Source organism: Triturus cristatus, chromosome 3_1 (genome assembly GCF_964204655.1).
Source record: "Triturus cristatus chromosome 3_1, aTriCri1.1, whole genome shotgun sequence".
Taxonomy (NCBI): Eukaryota; Metazoa; Chordata; class Amphibia; order Caudata; family Salamandridae; genus Triturus; species Triturus cristatus.
Window position 1 is genome coordinate 920,925,223 of NC_140583.1, and position 21,538 is coordinate 920,946,760.

At 42.8% G+C, this 21,538-nt stretch overlaps 1 protein-coding gene across 5 annotated transcripts in view; it reads right to left on the reverse strand.

The window, feature by feature from the left end:
- Positions 1-362: 362 nt before the first annotated feature.
- The window catches only part of PKP4 (plakophilin 4), a 693,496-nt gene continuing 672,320 nt past the window's right edge, over positions 363-21,538 (reverse strand). For all 5 annotated transcript variants that reach the window (XM_085645508.1, XM_085645509.1, XM_085645506.1 and 2 more), the window contains 3 exons: positions 21,365-21,496; positions 17,098-17,171; positions 363-1,185 (listed from right to left, as the gene is read on the reverse strand). In XM_085645508.1, coding sequence (XP_085501634.1) covers positions 937-1,185; positions 17,098-17,171; positions 21,365-21,496 — 455 coding nt within the window. In that variant the 3' untranslated portion in view covers positions 363-936. The remainder of the gene's footprint in view (positions 1,186-17,097; positions 17,172-21,364; positions 21,497-21,538) is intronic.

Consider the following 21,538-nt stretch of genomic DNA (forward strand, 5'->3'; position numbering starts at 1 on the left):
AAAGTTCAAATTAAAATTGAGTAACACAACAACACACACTCCAGTACTAGATGAATAAAATGGATGGATTCTTTTGCAAGCATGGGAAATGAAAATGCATGATGTGTACAGAAACACAAAAATGACCATTAACAATACCGAAAGTAGCTGGAGTATTTTAAATGCACTTGAAACGTATGTACTGTAATTCTTAAAAGTGTCAAATAAAAAAAATAAAAAAAATGAATTGAAATTACTTTTTATGGATGAAGCACCCACATTTATTTTTCCATGTGCGTAAAAAATGGCAGTGAAACATTCCTTGAAAAAGGAGGGGAATGGCAAAATAGACATGTTGCTTTAGGATGTTCAAAAGTACACCATTTTTAAAAAACAAAAATGATATCTTTATTTTAATTTTTTAACAGCTTTCATTTTTTCAAAGATGTACACTTTTTAAATCTGTTTCAAATGACCCACAGGAGTACAAATGATGGCACTTTTAACCAATATGGTGTGTTCATATTTACAAAAATGAAAGAATTTTTCAAGACATAATAGCATATAATCTCAACATTTAGAAGAAATAAAAGAATGGCATCTGTATTGGTCTTCTGTACAAACTATTAGAACAGGAATTTATTCACATAAAAAAATCAGCTTTAACTCAACCTACACATTTCTCAGATCCATGTTCCTCAATCTCAAACCTTTCATCACCTGTCCCGCACCTTCACCAAACTATACAACTACAGTTAATAAGATTTAGCACCTAACATAGCAAAACAAAGTTAGCCATCGTGTCTGTTCTTTTCAATAATTCCTTGAACATAAAAACTCTTCCATGATCCTCCTTTAAATTCACATTCACAATCCACCAACAAAACAGCAGAAAAAGGTCTCTGTTTCTTTTGAAGTAAACTTGGAAACTCAAACTCCTTTCATTGGTCTTTGTTCTTACACCCAAGAGTCAGGGGATCCTGGGTACTGTTCTGCTCTATGAGATGGGCGCCTCGTAGAGTAAAAGTCTACATAGTTGGTGGTTGATTTCAGTCCATACTGTGTGGCATAATCGGTTGTAGAAGGATAGTGAATTCGATCATCAAAGTAGGGATCTTCATAGCTGTGTGGAGACTGCAAGGTCAATCGATAGGCATCATAGTTCTTTCTATTTGACTCATCTTGACTATAGTACAGCTGCTGATACTAAGGAAAAAATTAAAAGGAGACAAATGTAAACCTACTTGAACTTTTACTGAGATGTACATAAAGAACCACTGCAAGAATTATTTGTTACTGCAAGACATTTGACAAAGGTAGTGCTTTATAAAGTGAAATGTGAAAAATGAATACTTATACTTAATTACGTAGTTCTCCTGTTTATATGAGAGGTGATTGATATTTCATGCCTCAAGGAAATCAACTAACATGCTTTAACAAGTTCTAAGTCAAACAAAACGTCTAGGGACCAAATGATTTTAAGATTTAGAATGCATACATTTTTCACTGGTAAATCAACCAGCTTCCATTGCGAAGGCGATTGGACTGAAATCTAAGGCAATGGAAATTAGTGGTATACAGGTATAGCACAATCCTACTAAAGAAACAGAACACTGATACATAAGCCCAAATTACACATCTCCAGACTTAAATGTAATTAACGGTTGTTTCAAATGCCTCCACATTTCCTAAACAACTGAATGTAGAAGTGGCTCTAGCAATGAACAAGCAATAGAAAAGCTCAGACAACAATGTTCAGTGTTCAAGAATCTAAATGCTGAGTAGAAATCAGTCAAGCAATCATACAAGCAAAAGACACGAAATAGGTAGCACTGACTACTTTAAATTACAAGTAACTTACTAGTCAAAAGTTAAAATCCCAGTAGCCTATCCCAGCCACAATTTCAAGTAAGGCTGGGATGTGTACATCACACCTGGCAAGAGGAAATGCAGGCATCTTAGAACTTCAAGTGCTGTACCTTTAAGTAGTATATGTACTTGTGTCAAGCGGTTCATATATGCATTTTTTGCATACCTTGCAATATTTCTGCATGTGGAGTGAATTAGTACTGCAGTGGCATGTGGAGCTTTAGAAGTGCAAACAATAAAATCCAACTGTGTGTGAGATATCAGTACCAATAAATGTTTCATATGAGTGTGTATGAACCTTCCTCAAAGTTCAATGATTTAAAAATGTCGCCGGATGCCACATTTTTTGTTATGGCAAGGATCCACTGAGTAGTCTGATGCAAACAGATAAAGGCTATTAATATTAGTGTAACTCACATGTGACAAATTAAATTGAGAAACTGTTCATTCCCTTTCTCTTGGAACACTGTTCTTGACATGGATGCAGGGATAAATAATACACAACATGCTACCTACAGTAGCTTATTCCCATGTGATGGGTTGACATAATGGCTATGGCCATTTCTATAACTACACACACAGCAGGATCAATAAAGTTGTCCACAAAAAACTTTGTTAACTGTAGCAATATACCTATGGTGTGAATGATGTCAGAGTCACTATGACATCAATGGTGGAATGTTGATGCTCAAGGTGTGGCAGTTGCAGTAGCAGTACCAGTACCAGGAGGCAGATGAATGAGTTGTAGGCTGATTCAATAAAAATTGAGTGCAGCCACAACGTGTTTTGACTCATCACAAACTGGCAATGAGCGCTGATCGCCCACTGCAACATACAGCAAAGGACTGCTTTCCTTGTCAACATAGAGACAATACAAAGACTGCTTCCTTTGTCAACAACTGGTCCATTAAGCGCGCTTTAGCAAGAATGCGCTAAACTAATTTAAGAAGGTTTGACATACCTTTAAATTAACCGAAGTCAGCATTGTCGTTGACTGAGGTGCTTTTAGTGGTAAAATCACACAACCAATAATGCGAGGTCTGATGATGTCCAAGTTAGTGGCCATTTTAAAACTAGGCATAACATGATAAAACAAAATCTCGGTGGCCATCTTGAAGTCAGGCATTTATCCATAGACTCATGAAAGACACCATTTTGAGGTCAGGCAAATATCAAATGTGTATTAAAATAAGTGGATTTCGTGTCAAAAAGAAGTTACAAAACAACGAAAAAAAACACTAATTTATTAACCTGCAGTGTTATTACAAATGATACATTAGCAAATAAAAGAAGTTAAATAAAATGTTAAATGACGAAGGGAGTTCAACATCGTCTAACATACAAATGGATGAAAATATTTAAAGTACAATTTTTAGGAGACCTCTATCGTTTGATGTAACAGATTAACAAACTATAGCCCAAAGATGGTAAAAATGGAAAAGGAAAGTTTAACATTTTTTAAAGGCTACACGTATAAAATGTACAGATAAACAAGCAAAGGACCTGTTATTAAATTTAGTAGGTGGTGAAGTAGAGGATATAACTAACATTTCCTGATTCAGAAAGAAATACATACAAAGGGCTTATAAAATGTTTGGATGACAGATTTGATCCGCCAAGAAATTTAGATTTCGAAAGACAAAGCTTGTGAAGAAGAGGATGAAACTATTGATGAATATGTAACAAGGCTACGGAAATTAGTGATGTTCTGTGAATTTGAGGAACTTAACGCAGAGGCAATAAGACTAAGAATTATACAAGGACGTAAATCATTGGAATTTAGGGAATTGTTATTAGAAAGAAACATGACTTAGAAACAATTTTGCGAATGTCACGAACCGAAACCATAGCAAGGAAACATGGAGCAATTTAGAATAAAACAATGAAATTTTGGATGCTGGACTCACATTAAATGCAGAGAAGTGTGAGATTAATAAAACAGAATTTGTTATGGACACATTTACAAAAAAAGAATTTAGGCCAGATCCGATCAAAGTATCGTCTTTAAATTCCACATCTATGCCTATAGATATATCTGAATTATGCTCATTTCTAGGAACGGTCAGTTATTACTCTCGTTATGTTAAAGACTATGCTACTATTAAGTTCACCCCTACGAGATTGAACAAAGAAAGTGGAAATATTTTCTTGGAATGAAAGGTCCGAAAATGCATTTCAAAACGGTTAAAGAAGACCTAACATTGGCAGCAAATTAGAAATACGTTGAGCCAGAGTTATGTACTGGGTTAACAGTGGATGAAAGCCCAGTTAGATTAGGTGCCATTCATGTACATCATAAAGTGGGAAGAGAATCACCTTGATATGTAAAATCTCATGTTAGTAGAAGTTTAACTGATGTAGAAAATAAATACTGACAGCCAGAAAAGAAAGTTTGGCTGTGGTTTGGTCATGTGAGTATTATCATGACTTCTTATATGGTAAGCCTTTTGTGATAATTACAGTTCATCAAGCACTAACAATTATTTTTGGTAATCTGAAAGCAAAGACATCTGCTTGCATTGATAATTCTCCAGGTTACTAAAGTAATTTTTCAATTGATTGGAAATAATTTTCTCCCTGTCTTTGTCTCTAGGTTTTTTCTGATTGAATCAGTTACGAGTATATAAATTTGTACTCCTTATTGAAAAGGTGTTATTTGAAATAAGTTCCCTGTGAACATTGTTATTGCTTATTGCAAAATACCCAGTTCATAGGGACATATGGGTTGCTCATAATGCATTGAAAGATGGAGCATGAGACTGATGGATTTCAATTTTGAAGTTGTTCACAAGCCAGGGAAAGAGTATAATCTGGCAGACTACTCATCCAGACATCCAGCAGGAACTGTGCCAAGCCAAGACAATGAAGAATATATACAATTTATAATTAAATCAGCAGTTCCTGAAATAGTTTTGGAAAAAAGAGCAAATGGATGCAACAATGAAAGATGAACTTATTAAAGAAGTGAAACAAACAATATTTGCAAATAGATGGAAATGCATAAATAGTGCAACAGGTTTTCAGTCTGGAATAAACAGATAAGATATTCATGTATTCAAAAATGTGCAACGGAATTGTCTATAACTCCCCCTGGAATTCTTTTAAGAGGTTATACGATAGTTATTCCTCATCTTTTACAGAAATGTACAAGTGACATAGCATAGGAAAAGTCATAGAGGAGTATCATCAACAAAGAATTTCCTTCGGGAACAAAGTGTGGATTCCAAGGCTTGACAGTCAAATTTATGAAATTGTGCAAGCATGTCATTTAGGTGAGTGTACCACTCGAGAACGAAATTGTGAAGAACTGCATGTGCCCAAAATTCCAGATGCAGTATGCTCTAATTTGGCATCAGATTTTTACGGACCTCTGGATTCTGGGCAATATCTGTTTTAATAGATGAATAATCTCTTTTTCAGATTATAAAAATGGCGCCTTCTACTTCAGCTGCAGTAGTACTTCGTGTTTTGGATTACATATTTTCAACATAGGGTGTTCCAGTGATGCTGAAAACAGATAATGGACCACCTTTTAATGGAAGCAAATTTTGTAAATTTCTTGACTACATAGGAGTGGTACACAAAATAATTACTCCATAATGGCCACATGCTAATGGAATAATGGAGAGGATGATGGCTATGATTAAGAAAGCTATCCAAAGAGAAAAACTATCACAAATATCTGTGAATCAAGCCCTATGTCTTGTGCTTCGTAATTACTGTAATACACCTCATGGATCAACAGGGTAATGTCATTCAGAATTGATGTTTGGACAGACTCCACAAGCAAGATTGCCACATTTACTTTCGGATCCTCCAAGAGGACATAGCAAAATTAGAAGAAAGGAGAAAGAAAGGATGAAATATTATGCAGAACAAAGGAATAATATTGAAGGATGAAGTTATCAAATAGGGGGTCTAGTTTTGGTGAAAGAAACAAATGATGAAGTGTAAAAGTAGATTTCATCCATCACCTTTGAGAATAACAAAATTGCACTGTTCAGCAGGTACTGCAGAGGATGAGAACAGATTGGGAGCTGGAAATAAAATGTATTTTAAAAGATTTGTAACTCAAACTCATGAAAAAGAGACGACAGAATCAAAAAGATGTTGTTACTCAAGATGAAAACGAATTTATTGGACTAAATGCTTCTTCAGATGGACAAACTACTACTACTACTATGCAGAGAAGAAAAAGAGTATCTAAAAAACAACACTTATTGAATAGTGTTAATTTCTTTATTCTTTTTTTTTTAACTTGTATATGTTGTTCTTGTTCTTTATCTGTTTATAAACAAAAAGAGGGGCAGAACTGTAGCAATGTAACTATGGTGTGAATGATGTTAGACACTATGACCTCAATGGTGGAATGCTGATGTTCAAGGTGTGGTAGTTGTAATAGCAGTGCCAGTTATGTTTAGGATGCAAATGAAAGAGCTGCAGGAATATTCAATAAATATTGAGTGCAGACATGACGTGTCTGTGTTTTGGTTCATCACAGACAGAATAACCAATTAAATCTCAGACCTTCAAGAGTAAAAATGAAACTTTGCAACAGCATTTTAGGCAATTTTCTTAAAATCCATGACTAGTGCCCGTTGTCTTTAATGCAATTCGCCCTGGCGGCTGTTTGTTACTAAGATCTTTCACAGCACTGCTGTTAAATGTGAATTGCTATTTTATTGTCATTTATGACACTTTTGTTTTCCATTTGTGTCTCATCTTTGTTTAATGTCCAAGTTTTGTTTGTACTGCTCTAATTTAATCCATTAGCAGCACATATGATCCCTCATGTGAATAAAATATTGTAAGAAACTGGATCTATATATACTGCACCAAAGTGAGGTACAGTGTGTATAGAGTCCAAGGGTCTCCAGAGGCTTGGCAGAGGTTCAAGTTAGATAGAACCTTACTCTCCAAAGTGGTAGCTTGGTCGAGCACTAAGGCAGTATCAGAGGACAGTATTAAGCATTTGATGTAAACACTCAGCCAGCAAATTAATTCACACACTCAAGAACTGAACTCTAGGCCAATTGTTTTGTATAAAAAAAATATACTGTTGTTTTATTTCTAGAACCAAGCAAGCCTGGTACAGGTAAGCATAAAAAATACTTTTCGGTAGTAAATTACTTGTATGAACACAGTTCAAAATTGCAGTGTAACTTGTACTGGTTTTGGTTACAGTTTTAAGTAAGCAGTTTGCAACACATTGCAGGTATAGTACAATCAAACGAATAGGCTTTTTAAGTGAAATGCAGTTAATTACTTTTCAGATTACTTTTACTAACACAAGGTTGGATCCTAGATTCAGCCCTGTGACATTTCCTGAAAACAGGTGAGTAAATGCGTTTTAGTTAGAGGTACGATTTTTAAAGAATATTATTGCATTTCAAAAGATGACACAAACTTTTTCACATAGAATCACCAATGTTATCCTATGGGAGGAAAGTCACTTAGCAGGTAAGTTATGTTAACAATACTTTTTCTTACTCAGTGCTGGATACCTAGATTCAGCACTGGGACATTTCCTGAAAACAGTTGAGAAAATGTGTTTTGGTTATTCTGCTGATTTTTAAGGAATATTTGGAGTTTTCAAAAGTCGACACTTAGAAACTTGTTGGGAGAAAAAGTGTCAATGTTATTCTATGAGGAAAAGGAATATGCTACTTACCAGTATGCATCTGTTCTTGGCATGTAGAGCTGCAGAGTTGTACACTTAGCATAGATCGCCATCTGGTGTTGGGCCCGGATGTTTGCAGTTTGTTTTTGTTCTTTGGACAGTCTTTGGAAGTCACGAGTTCGGTGACTCCTCCTTCGGTCCGTACTGCGCATGGGCTTCGGCTCCATCCTCAGATTGTTTTTCGCCAACAGGGAAATGATGGAGCGTAGTAATAACAGTGAGAAACCCATGTGTGTTGTATCTAAATAAGATGGAGACTGGAACGGATACAGGTAGCCGGGGAGGCGGGTGGGCGTGTACAACTCTGCAGCTCTACATGCCAAGAACAGATGCATACTGGTAAGTAGCATATTCCGTTCGAGGCATATGAGCTGCAGATTGTACACTTAGCATAGATTATATAGCAGTACCCAACCCTAGCGGCGACCACCGGTATCCGTTGCAGCGGTTTGAAAAAGTGTCTTTAGTACAGCCTGGCCCACACTAGCTTGTTGCTTGGAATGCACGTCTACACAGTAATGTTTTGTGAAGGTGTGCGGTGTCGACCATGTGGCTGCTTTGCAGATGTCATCTAAGGGTATGTTCCCTAGAAAAGCCATAGAAGCCCCTAACTTTCTAGTAGAGTGGGCTTTAGGTGGAACAGATAATGTTCTTTTTGCCTTTTGATAGCAAATTTGTATGCACTTTACAATCCACCTAGCTATCCCCGACTTAGAGATGGGGTTGCCTTTATGTGGTGGAGAGAAGGAAACAAACAATTGTTTAGTCTTCCTGAAAGGTTGCGTTCTTTGTATGTAGTACAGTAAAGCCCTCTTAACATCAAGGGTGTGTAAGGCCCTTTCTGCAACAGATTGAGGTTGCGAGAAGAAGACAGGTAATTCCACCGATTGATTGAGATGGAAGGGGGAAATGACCTTGGGCAGAAACTTCGGATTTGTACGAAGTATGACCTTGCTGTGATGTATTTGTAAGTAGGGTTCCTGTATAGGGAACGCTTGTATTTCACCAACCCTTCTAAGGGAAGTGATAGCTACGAGGAAAGCTGTTTTGCAGGTGAGGAACTGTAGCTTGCATTTATGCATTGGTTCGAAGGGTGGACCCATTAGTCGTGTAAGAACTACATTTAGATTCCATACAGGGGAAGGTGGTGCCCTGGGAGGAATTACTCGTTTAAGGCCTTCCATAAAGGCTTTAATAGCGGGCACTCTGAACAGTGATAAATGCTGTCTGTTTTGTAGATAGGCAGCGATCGCTGCTAGGTGTAGGCGTATGGATGAATATGCCAGGTTACACCTGTGAAGATGGAGCAGATAGCATATGATGTGCTGTATGGATGCATCTAAAGGGTTTATTGTATTATTACGGCAGTAAATTACAAATCTTTTCCACTTTGCGGCATAGCATGCTCTAGTGGTAGGACGTCTGGCTTCCATGATGATGTTCATGCAATCATGGGGAAGGTTAAGGTATCCAAATTCTAAGATTTCAGGAGCCAGATCGCAAGGATGAGCTGAGCTGGGTCCGGGTGCCTGATTTCGCCATGGTTCTGGGTTAGGAGGCATGGGGATAGGTGCAGTTTTTGATGTGGTACCACTGATAGTTGTAGTAGTGTGGTGTACCACGGCTGCCTGGCCCACGTTGGAGCTACTAGAATGAGTGTGAGGGAGTGTTGTTGTAGCTTCCTTACCACTAATGGAATTAGTGGGAGAGGTGGAAAGGCGTATGCAAATCTGCCTGACCAGTTCATCCATATCGCATTGCCCTTGGACAATGGGTGTGGGTATCTGGCGGCGAAGCTTGGGCATTTTTTGTTTTCGTGGGTGGCGAAGAGGTCTATCTGAGGATGCCCCCACTGTTGGAAGAATGGGTGAAGAACTTGTGGATGCAGTTCCCATTCGTGTAGTTGCTGCGTTTGTCTGCTGAGCAGATCTGCCATGGTGTTTTGTACGCCTGGGATGTGCTGCGCCAGGAGAAAGATGTTTTGGGGAATTGCCCATCTCCATATGCTCTGGGCTAAGCGGGAGAGCTGGGGAGAGTGTCCCCCCCCCCTGTTTTTGGATATAATACATTGCAGTCATGTTGTCTGTGCGAATGAGGACTGCTTTGCCTGAAATCTGTTTTTGGAAAGATTTTAGGGCTAGAAAGATCGCCAAGAGCTCCAGATGGTTGATGTGGAGCGATTTTTGCTGTGGCGTCCATAGACCTTGCATTGTGAGGTGTAGGAGGTGCGCTCCCCAGCCGGAGAGCGATGCGTCCGCTGTTAGAATCACCTGAGGAACCGGGTCCAGGAACGGCCGCCCTTTGGAAAGGTTTGTGGTGTTCCACCACTGCAGAGAGTGATGTGTGCGGCCGTCCACCAACACCAGATCCGTCAGCTGACCCTGGGCCTGGTTCCACTGTTGTGCTAGGCACTCTTGAAGTGGACGCATGTGGAGTCTTGCATGGGGCACTATGAAAATGCAAGACGCCATCATTCCTATGAGCTTCATAAACACTCTTGCTGGAAGAGAGTGTTGAGGAAGGAATGTTTTGCGTAAGGCTTGAATGCTTGTGATTCTGGCTGAGTTTGGATAGGCAATACCCTTGGAGGTGTCTATAGTGGCCCCGAGATATTGCTTTGTGTGAGATGGTATGAGGTGGGACTTTTGGTAGTTCACCGTGAAGCCTAGCTGGTGGAGCAGTTGAATGGTGCTGTTTGTATGTTGCACACATTGGTTGTAGGACGCGGCTTTTATGAGCCAGTCGTCTAAGTAAGGGAAGACGTGAATATGTTGACGTCTGAGGTGTGCTGCTACTACCGCTAGGCATTTGGTAAACACCCGTGGTGCGGTGGTGACCCCGAAGGGGAGAACCGTGAATTGGTAATGCTGCCCGTCCACCACGAACCTGAGGTACTTCCTGTGAGAGGGGTGTATTGGAATGTGAAAGTATGCGTCTTTCAGATCCAAGGTAGTGAGAAAGTCTCCCTGACAGAGGAGCGGGAGGACTTGTTGTAGGGTGACCATGTGGAAATGGTCTGAATGTATGTAGGCATTTAGAGGCCGGAGGTCCAGAATGGGCCTGAGGGTCCCGTCTTTCTTTGGTATTAAGAAATATAGGGAGTAGACCCCTAGATTTTGTTGATTGACGGGGACCTGCTCTATAGCGTGTTTTTGGAGGAGGGAGAGTACCTCCTGTTTGAGCAGTGTGGAATGTTCTTGAGACATTGGACGGTGCCTTGGTGGGATATTGGGTGGGGTAGATGTTAGCTCGAGACAGTACCCTGACCGAATGATTTGGGTCACCCATTTGTCCGATGTTATGGACTCCCATGCGTGGATAAAGTTTTGTAGCCTGCCCCCGACCGGAGTGGGATGGTCTGGGGGGAGCGGAGGGAAGTCATTGTGCGGGTGGGGTGGCCGAACGGGTGTTGTTAGTTTTGCCCCTGCCCTTATTGTTGTTGCCTCTGTAACCACCCCTTTGATTGCCCTTTGAAAAGGTATTTTGAGGAGGGGACTTGTAGGAGGTAGAGGCGCTATCGGTGGAGAAGCCTCTGCCTGTGCCACGAAAGGATGAGCGTCGAAAGGAATGTTTAGAGGCTTGAGTTTGGAGTGCCCCCATAGACTTTGCTGTGTCTGTGTCCTTTTTCATCTTTTCCAAAGCTTCGTCCACCTTTGGCCCAAAGAGAGTCTGTTGGTCAAAGGGGTGATCGAGTATGGACGCCTGGACTTCAGGCTTGAACCCCGAGATCCTGAGCCAGGCATGGCGACGAAGCAGGATACTGGTATTTATGGCTCTAGAAGCAGTGTCGGCTGCATCGAGGGCACACTTAATGGAGGTGTTTGTAATTAGTTTACCCTCCTGTATCAGGTCATGAGCCTTGCGCTTGTGTTTTTCTGGAAGATGCTGCATAAGAGCCTCAAGTTCGTCGTAGTGTGCTTTGTCATAGCGCGCAAGTAGTGCTTGTGTATTTGCAATGCGCCACATGTTTGCAGCTTGGGAGGCGGTGCGTTTGCCAGACGCGTCTAAAAGTTTCGATTCCTTGTCTGGCGGTGGGGCTTCTCCTGAGGACTGGGAGTTAGCCCGCTTTCTAGCTGTGGAGACAACTAGGGAATCTAAGGGAGCAGGGCCCTTAATGTATGCAGGGTCTGTGGGTGCCGCCTTGTACTTTTTCTCTATTCTAGGGTTCAGTACCCTGGCCCTGACAGGGTCTTTGAACACCTCTGCAGCATGCTTGGTGACACCCTTAAGCATGGGCAAAATAGATGTGGATTTGTCCTGAATGTCAAATGTGTCCAGTAGGAAGTCGTCTTCCACTGGTTCGCTGTGCATGTCCACCCCATGGTAGTGTGCTGCTCTCTGCACTAAGTGATGGAACCCTAAGGAGTCCTCTGGGGGAGACGGCCTAGATGGGTATAGGTCGTACTGAGGCATATCAGGTATGTCAGGGTTGTGGTAGTCTTCCCATGGGTCTGGGGTCCCCGGTGGAGTGGGGTCCATTGGGGCGTCCGCCGGGTCATAATCCGGGTCCCCGTCATCCGGATCTGGGGACGGGGTCGGGGAGTAATGAGGTAAAGGTGGCGGAGACCTGGGAGGGGGAGGGGGTGGTGGAGGTGGAGGAGGCAGAGGAGGAGGTAGTGGGGAGGGCACTCTGAGGGGAGAAGTAGCAGAGTCCTTCCGTTTGGGTGGTGGAGGAGGAGCCGGAGCGTCAAGGCGTCTTTTCTTGACAACTAAAGTCAATAGCCCAGTCTTTGGATCTTTAGATAGAGTCTTTTGCAAAGGGTCTGGTGTAAACAGGGCCAGTGGCGTTGAATCGTCCGCTGGCGCCGATGATTTCGGAGCTGAGGGCTTCGATGGTTTCTGTGCCTTTTTTGGTGTCTCCGGTGTTTTCGGCGTCGAAGGAGTTTTCGGCGCCGGAGCCGACAGATTTTTGTTTGTGTTTGGTCGGCACCGAGAGTCCAGGCTTCGGCACCGGTGGCTTCGGAGTCGAGCTGGGTATTGCTTTCTTCGGTGCCGGATGCTGTTTTTCGGCACCAGGCGTCGGCTGGCTCGAGCCCGAGCTGCCGTGAGACTTTTGAGGCTTTGACACCGGGCCCGAAGGTGGGGTGATAGAAGCTTTGTGCTTGGTTTTACCCAGGCCTGCAGGCGAGGGTGTAACCTGAGTCTCTTTGGTTTTGGGCGCGGGGGTGGGAAGAGGTACAGTACTCACGACCCGCTGCGCCGGTGTGATGTCCTCCACGTCGGAGTCGTCGGCCTCGGAAGCGCTGACGACGTCGTCCTCCTGCTCAGTGTGTAGTTGCCCCGAAGCTTCGGCGCCGTCTCCGAAGATGTCCGGTGGAGCTGCGGACGATGAGTGCGCCATGGTGCGTCGAGCTCTTCGATCCCGGATGGTCTTCTTTGATCGAAAAGACTTACAGGCGGGGCAGTCTCTAGCCTCGTGTTCTGGAGAGAGGCAAAGGTTACACACCTGATGGAGGTCGGTGCGGGGAAATTTAGACCCACATTTTGGGCACTTTTTGAACGGAGTCCTTTCAATCGGCCGGGACCGGAGTCGAGGAGGGCCCGAAGGCCGGTGCCGATGTACGGGATGGAGAAAAGTGCCGCTTCGGGAGATGAAGATGATGAAGAAACTCGAAGAGACGAGGATTTTCCGTCGAGGCTGGAACCGTAGAAGTTCGAAGCCGGAGCACGAAGTATCACATCCGAGCCCGATGGCGGAAAAAAACAATCTGAGGATGGAGCCGAAGCCCATGCGCAGTACGGACCGAAGGAGGAGTCACCGAACTCGTGACTTCCAAAGACTGTCCAAAGAACAAAAACAAACTGCAAACATCCGGGCCCAACACCAGATGGCGATCTATGCTAAGTGTACAATCTGCAGCTCATATGCCTCGAACAGAGGTTATCGGTTTCCAGGTAGGTAATCGGTCTTTAGAGATAGGGTTCTGGGGTTAGACTCAGGTTTCTCCCAGGGTCAGTGATGCACTGTCGTTGCACCCCCAGTGGCACTAGGATGGCTGGGTGCAGAGTGTTGAGGCCCAATGTTATCCTATGGAGGATTGGGGGACTCCGGTTGGTGGCTGCTGGCAAGCAGGCCACTGGGTTGTGGGAGCCAAGCTCCTAGGGTTAAAGCTCAGGGCAAGTTGGGGACCAGGTTAGCACAAAAGGGGCACACTCAGCAGCACTAGGGCAGCCGGGTGCTGTTTTGAGGTCGGGTGCCCTGTTGATTTCAATGGAGATTCTCCGAGACAAAGAAACACTGCAGGCTCGGGGACGAGGATCTTCCAGGAGTGACCATCACTTTGAGGGGTAAGTTGGGATGTAGAGGGTTGGTTAGGCACCGCTGGGTTGGGCACACAATGCCGTGGGGCATCGGGTGCAGGGGTGCCTTGGGACATCCGATTTTCTTACCCGCTCTGGTCGCGGTAGGGGGGGGTCCTCTGGATTGAGGCTGCAGGCGTCGGCAGGACAGGGGTTGCCAGATCTCGGGTCAGGATTGTTCGGGGGGGGGGGGGGGACCTCCTCGTGGTGTTTTTCCACTCAAGCTCGGGACAGGCTCGGCGGGTGCAGAGTGGGCTGGATTTGCGGTTTCTGGCTGGCACCAGAAGCTGCAGTACAAACACGTCCGGTGATCACGGGAGAAACAGCTTGGAAAGTGAATGCAGGCAGGTCCTCTGGGGTTTTTGAGGTTGCTGGCTGCTTGACACGCCGGGGTTTTTGCAGGAGCAGGTTCGAGGGGCGACAGGCCTGTAGGGCTGGGGCCAAGTCTGTGGGTGTCGTCCTCTTGTTAGCTCTGCACGGCTTCTCGTCCTTCTTCTATTCTTGTGGTTGCTGGATCTGAGGAAGAAAGGTTCAAGGTGCCCCTAAATACTAAATTTATGGGTGTTACAGGTAGGTAAAGGGCAGGGGCCAATGGGTCCCTTCCCTGGGATGGGTACACCTCCTATTCTGCCACTCTCCAGTGGGAGGGGGGCAGGAGTCTGTCCCTGGTTGGCTGTGTCCCCCCCATCCTCAAGATGGCGGGGACTCGAAGTGGTGCTTCACCTCGCCTCCCCCACCTTAGGGGTGGAGTTGGCAGAGGTGGACACACCTCTCTTTCTCACTTGTTTTTCCCGCCGGTTCTCCTACCCAAAGTGGGGGGTAGAACCAGTGGGGATCAGTTGCTGAAAGCAGCAAATGGTCTGGAGAGGCTCACAAAGGCGACATGCCTTTGAAGCTTCTCCTTCGTGAACCCTGCCCATCCTGGGGGAGGAGCAGGTCACTGGTAGTTGGTTGTGTTTCAGGGGGCATCTCTAAGATGGCCTCTGTGGTGCTTTTACATTACACCCCAGACTGGCATCAGTGTGGGTTTAATGTGCTGAGACGTTTGATACCAAACTTCCCAGTCTTCAGTGTAGCCATTATGGTGCTGTGGAGTTCGTAATGACAACCTCCCAGCACAATATACTCTTAATGGCAGCACTGCACTTACAGGGCCCAGGAATGGACCTGGGTACAGGGCTCATGCACCTTTACCCTGACCACTGGCATAGCGCACCCAGCTAGAGGTGTGACTGATGTATGCCAGGGAAGTGGTTTGTGGGCATGGCACACAGGGATGTGTGCCATGTCGACTCCTTTGTTTTGTTCTGCACCCAGACACTCAGCCTGCAAAGGCAGTGTGTGTGTGGGTGTCAGGGTACAGGGCCTCTAAGGGTGTCACAATAACTGCTCCAGGCCTTAAGGGCCTTCTCTGGTCACAGTGCCCTGAGTACCTATGGTACCATTTACCAGGGGCTGACATGTAGTCAGAGATGCCAAATGGGTTTAGACTTCAATGCAGTTTTAGAGAAGGAACACAGGCCCTGGGTTCCTGATTGGCAGGAGCCCAGAGCACACTCAGTCAAAGCACATCAGCAATTCAGGAAAAAATGGGGGCATACCATGCAAGAAAGAGGGCACTTTATCACAAATATTTAACCTAATAATTGTTGAAGGACTGACTAAATGGTGGATCTATTTCCTTTATGTCTTTCTTTCATTTCTACTCTATGCTACTTAACCTAATAAAGATGTTGAAAAATGTGAATTGCACTTTAGGGCCATAATATATTAATTAATCATGCGTCCTTGGATGTCTTGATATACTTGGAGAACAAACATTGCCCTTGCTAGCATCATTCAGTACCTCAATGTTCCCCTTTGCAGTACTCCCCTACAAATGCAATTAACTAGGGATATCACTTTACACAGGGGAAAAAAGTTAACGCTGAATTTGTCCTAAATAAAGCATACTGCAAATAAAAATCTGAGCTCATTTATCAACTTGAACCAGAACTCACTAGTAGCAGGAAAGAAAGACTTATCATGGTGAAACCTGTCCTTTTAAGTCCACCTAGTGCAGAGACATATTATTTTTTTAATACCTTTGGCTGTTTAGAACCGTGCCTTCAAACATTATGCGCGCCATTCTGGTTATGATGCATTCAATCTGTCAAATGTATCCCGAGTTTAGCAACTAATAAAACAACCATGCATCAGCACAAGGCAGTAATAAACAACGTGATTTATATGGGAAAAAAACAATGCTATGTGGTGTGCTAATGGAAATCTATAACACACCTCAGGCTTGTATCACATTCTGAAGTTAGCACACTTAAAACTGCAGTACTGCTTTTTACCAAGGAACATTCTGCTGAGCAGAAGACAAACTTCCAGGGAAAAACAGGGAGATTGCATTTGAGATGGTAAACAAACCAATTGATTTGTCTATTCGGAGGCCTGTAGTCAAAATTACTATTGCTTCTGCCAAACCAATTACAGGTGACGTGCAAAATGATTTGCAAAAAACTTAATGTATACATACGTACCGGGGGTTTTCAGTCTGCTGTGGTGTCATTCACATTTAACTTCTGCATATCAATCATGCAGCATGGGGCACAGCATCTGCCCACTTCAGCCACTGGCTTAGCTCACTGTCACTAAAGGTATTTTTTCCTAGTTTACAATGTGCACTTCCGCAGAAAAAGTAGTCCTCTTGGGTGGCACAGACTAAGGGCCAAATGTGTGTTTCTTTCTTTAAAATCATTTTCTCCCCTTTTTCTGAACTTTTAATTTCCTTGTATGAGCTACCCAGACTCTAATACCAGTATCTTGCTACAGCTTGCACAGCACTACATCCTGCGCACAGTGTGAGCGGCCACTGTATTGGGAAGTGGCTTTCAAAATCATTTAAAGATGGCTGGATTAATGAATGCAATAAAGAGTGGCCATCTTGGAATGTTTTGAGTAAAACTATTACACAAATTATCCCAAGATGCCTGCCCACACACATGCACATGCCTGATTGAAGGGGGTATCTTTAATTGCTTTTGTAATAAGGTTTTTACAAAAAGCAGTGGCTTCGAAAATAATTGGCAAAGCCAATGTCTGCCGACAAAGGCTTTGTCAAAACTTGCTGTTGAGACAATTCATTTGTGTTTCTTTTTTGAAGAGATAAGCCTATGCAAAATATGTACATACATGAACAGGCAGTTAAACAGAATAATCTACACAAATTTTTGTTTGTCCATATACTGCAAGGACCATGAAAAGAGAATGCTTCATCTCACCTGCAGTCGTCTATTTTGTTCCCTTGCTGGTGAAGAATAGGAACTGATATATATTGGCGAAGGCTTACCGGATCCTGAAACAGAAACATGAGTTCAAACTACAATGATGTGTTCTCTGTACAAATGTGACATTTATCAAGCCTGGAAATATGTAAACAGATAAGCATATCTATACTAGGAAACTATAAAGGCATCTGAAGCACAGACCATATTAACACATACAATAAACCAATTGCTGTTCGAAAATGTCTTGCTACTTTGTCAAACCAAAAGAAGGATGTGCGGATTTTTATTCAGTTTCTTACACTGTATAATACACACAATAATACAACTTGTAAATGCTGCTTTTTTTTATCACCGCCTTACTGTTTGGTACGAGGGAAATGTGTGGCTAGAATCTGGGGCAAGTCTCATTGCAGTCACACCCTACATATCACTAGACAATGGTTCATTACCAGCTGCTGCGAATACCACAGAGTCCCAATGCAGAACTAGAAAGCACAGAATATGCCTCCAGTGAGAAGCATGCTTCTTGGCAACACCGGCTATCTTTTACATTTAAATTGTTTCAGTCAATAAAAATTACCTCAAAGTGTGGAATTCACTACAGTTTTCCAGGTGTTTTAAGGGAGTTGCCTATTATTTTCGGGTAAGCAAATAATGGAAGAAGGTGCGCCAGAATTATATATTAAATAGTTGCCATTGTTGGTCTACGTGTCCTACAATTTAGTAAAGTAGTAGTATGTACAGCTGTAACGTTTTCAAACCATAAACGTTGCCAGTAAATAAAAAGTAGAAAGGCACAATGTCCCTTGTTCAGATGTATGCAGCTGTTTATTTACTCAGCACTGTACAGAAATGTACAAAACAGTACCAGAGCATGGACAAACCACAAATTGAAGTGCTACAATGGACCAAGTACAGTACACTGTTGAATCAGGAAGAGAAATTATGTAGGGGCCTTTTTTTTTTCCACTTACAAAGAGAATTGTTTTTGATAAGTTGATAAGTCTTGATTCAACATTTTAACTCTGAAGTGAAGTCAATTGTTTCTATGTAACACAACCAGGCAGCTAACTTGTATTTTTTCAAGAATGCTATTTATTTTAAAATTTTATATTTAAACTTTGAACACAGCCATTTATATAATGTGTTTTCACATATACATTTCTTTCTAGACAATGGATATACATGCTTAAATATATTCATATAATTTCAGTATATTTTTCCTCGTGTCGAAGCGAGGACACTTTCCTGCAAAAGCCAGGTCATTAAAAAGGAAACTGAATTAGAAATTAGACGACCTACGTACTAGTCTGGATGGTGAACAATCATCTGATCTCATATTACTGGACCTCTCCATCTCGTTTGACACTGTTGATCATTCCATCTAACTCGACAGTGGCTTTAGACCACAGCGGCACTTAGCAGCTCTGCTCTTTCCTAGTTCTCACCTTTTATTATCAAGACAATTCCAGGGTGCTACCTTGGCAACCTTTCAGTATGATGAATTGCCTATATTGTGCAGAGTACCGAAAAGATCAGTGCTATGACCAATCTAATTCAATCTCTACGTGAAGCCCTTGATTGAGATTATCAGGTTTCATGACCAGGACTTTATATCCTACACTGCTGGCAATCAATTAGTGTTCAGACTTGAACTTCCGCTGCAGGAGATTCAAAATACACTTCAAGCCTGCCTGATATCCATCCCATCCTGGACGAGTTTGAACATGTTAAAACTTAATTTGGACAAAAGTGAAGTGTTGACCTGTGGCCCAGATAGTCTATTTAATGCCGTTTTTTGCACCAGCTATTTGGGTGCGCCCAGCCTTCCTGTCCTGTAGGTATGAGCAATAATCTTAGTTTCCAGTCTGACGAAGATAGTCTCCTTGAAAACCAGGTCGCTACAGTAGTCGAGGCCTGCCTTTCCTAGTTCAGACTTGTAAAGAAGATCACTCCAGTCGTTCCTCTGAAAATGAGAGCTCTCTTGGTTGGCGCAGTTGTTCTGTCTAGAACATCCTATGCTAACGCTTGTAACTTAGGTGTCCCAGCCAAAACTAAATTACAAAATCCGCAGAACATGGCCACCATGATTGGTCTCTGGGCTGTGCAAATTTAATCATCCTACGAACAGTGCTTAATGTGCGAGAGTAATTGCAGTACCCAAAGATCTGTTCAGAAGCCTGCGGCCATGTTATCAAATGTCAGCGTGCCGAATACCAAGGCTGAGTAGTCTTGAATCCACCTCATGCCCCTTTAATCCACTGTCGGACACTCCCTGCCCCTTTGTCACTCGAGGGCTTCTGTTTTGTCCCTTAGTGAGATTATTCATCTTTCCACTTTGTGTGTTTTCCCTTTCTTGTGATCGACAAATATCTGATGCAGAAAAATAAGTGCTGGTCCCAAAGCGAGTACCAGTGAACCCCACCGGCAACCATCGGCTCAAATCAAGCACAGCCACACGTGTGCCACAATTTGCACTGATTACAAGTGATGAACAGAAATGAGTTCAGAGCTCTTTGCCTGGTTCATAAAGTGCTAAACAACTTGAATGCCTCTGCTATTCAGGACTATCAGGATAAACCACTGTTGACCATTCAGGACAAAGGACCTCTCGTGCTGTACTAAATGCTTGGCGACATTTCCCACAACACTTGTTAGTATTTGGTCAGCATAAAAAAGCTTTGGTGAATCTCAAAAACCCAAAGCTAAGGTTTTCCTGCCCACACTGTCCAACTCAGAAATTTCCCTGTGCAGAGGGGCTGATCAGTACACATTTGGTATCATCCTACCAATTATTCACTATCAAGCTCTGCAGGATAGCGTGCGCACTTAAGAATTAAGGACTGAGGGAGCTGGTCTGTGTTTCCTTCCAACTCGTATCTTGATCATTGGGGTGGAGTGAAATTTCCACTAAACAACTAGAATAGCGTCCGAAATTGCTTGGTCAATGGGAAATAATGGTTCCGCTGTTGTCTTGATGCCAAGATCTTAGGGTTGTAAGTCATTTTATCGCAGACGATGACGAGTTTCATAGCTTCAAGTGTTTTGTGTGAGACTCATGAAAATGAGTTGTAGTGCTGAAAGGCAGATGTAGAACTTTCCTGAAACTCTCCACTGAATTAAATGTCAGTCGCTGGAGATCTATAGACAAACCAATATCTAACTTAAGCAAAGGAAGCAAGTTGTCTGCTTCTGAGACTTAATCATCTTCATGTGTCAGATAAGGGTCAAAGAACTCTGCATCCGTGGTTAAGCAAAAAAGCCTTCAAATCTGACAAATGTTTCAGGTTAACCACTATAGCTAGAACCACTTTATTGGAGTGGATTTCAACAATCCTCTTCCTAGCTGTGCTCAAATAAAATCGTATAGGGCATCAAATGAAATTAAGAAACCAATTTTGCTGCTGCTCAACCCAGTACCACAGATGCTGTTAACCATGCCCTACAGAGTGTGGACCAGAAGGTACAGAACATTTTAAGGCTAGGGAGGACAGCAATAATACCACAACCCATTCTAAACACTGACAAGACCCAAACCTGCAGCTCTTGCCTGGAGTGAAGTCACCTGCAATGGCAATATGACAGAAGCAGCTCCAGAGGGCATGCCAAAGGTAGCCACAATAGCAAATATTTCCACCTTCTCCACATTTGGAGTTGCTGAAAAGAATATTACCCCCAGTTTCAGAATAGGCTTTTCCAGCACCAGTACACATTTTGAAGTGGAATCATATGCTTCCACCAGTGATTCAGAACATGGCTGAGGGTGAGAGCTTCTAGTGTTAGGTTGCAGCAGCTAAAAAGTAAAACAGTCATGATATACCTCCAACAAAATATACAGAGGTCATGAATTCCATCTTCGGCATAAGGCTATCCAACATACCCAACTAAGATTGAAACCCAGACTGTCTTTACTATTGTGAACCAAGACTTGATAATTCTGCATGACCAATAGAACTGTTAATGACTCCATTTGAGAGGCTCAATAACTTTAGTGTGGAAAAGAATGACCGGAAATGGGTGTGGTAGAAGTTTAAAACAGTCGGGTCTTCCGCCTTGCAGTGGTGGATGCACAAAGTGTAAAGAACTTTGGTGGAAACAATACCCATTGCAAAAATAGAATTTATTACAGGAGTAAAAATAAACCTACGTTTCTACTCTCCTCCAAAAAACTCAATCATTTGACAACTGCGATAAGACCTCTTTACATCGCACACAACAGATGCAATAACAGCATTCTAGCTTTCCAAACACTGCGACTTACCACTATACATTTCTTTGTGTGCTAGATTATCTCCTTGACTGGTATAATATTGCATAGATGGTTGAGTCCTCTCATACTCAGAACGGGGTTCTCGAATTCCTAGAAGAGCAGGTGAGGAAGTTGTGCTACCGACTGGAAAAAAAAAAGAGAAATGATTTGCTTGCTTTTTAATTA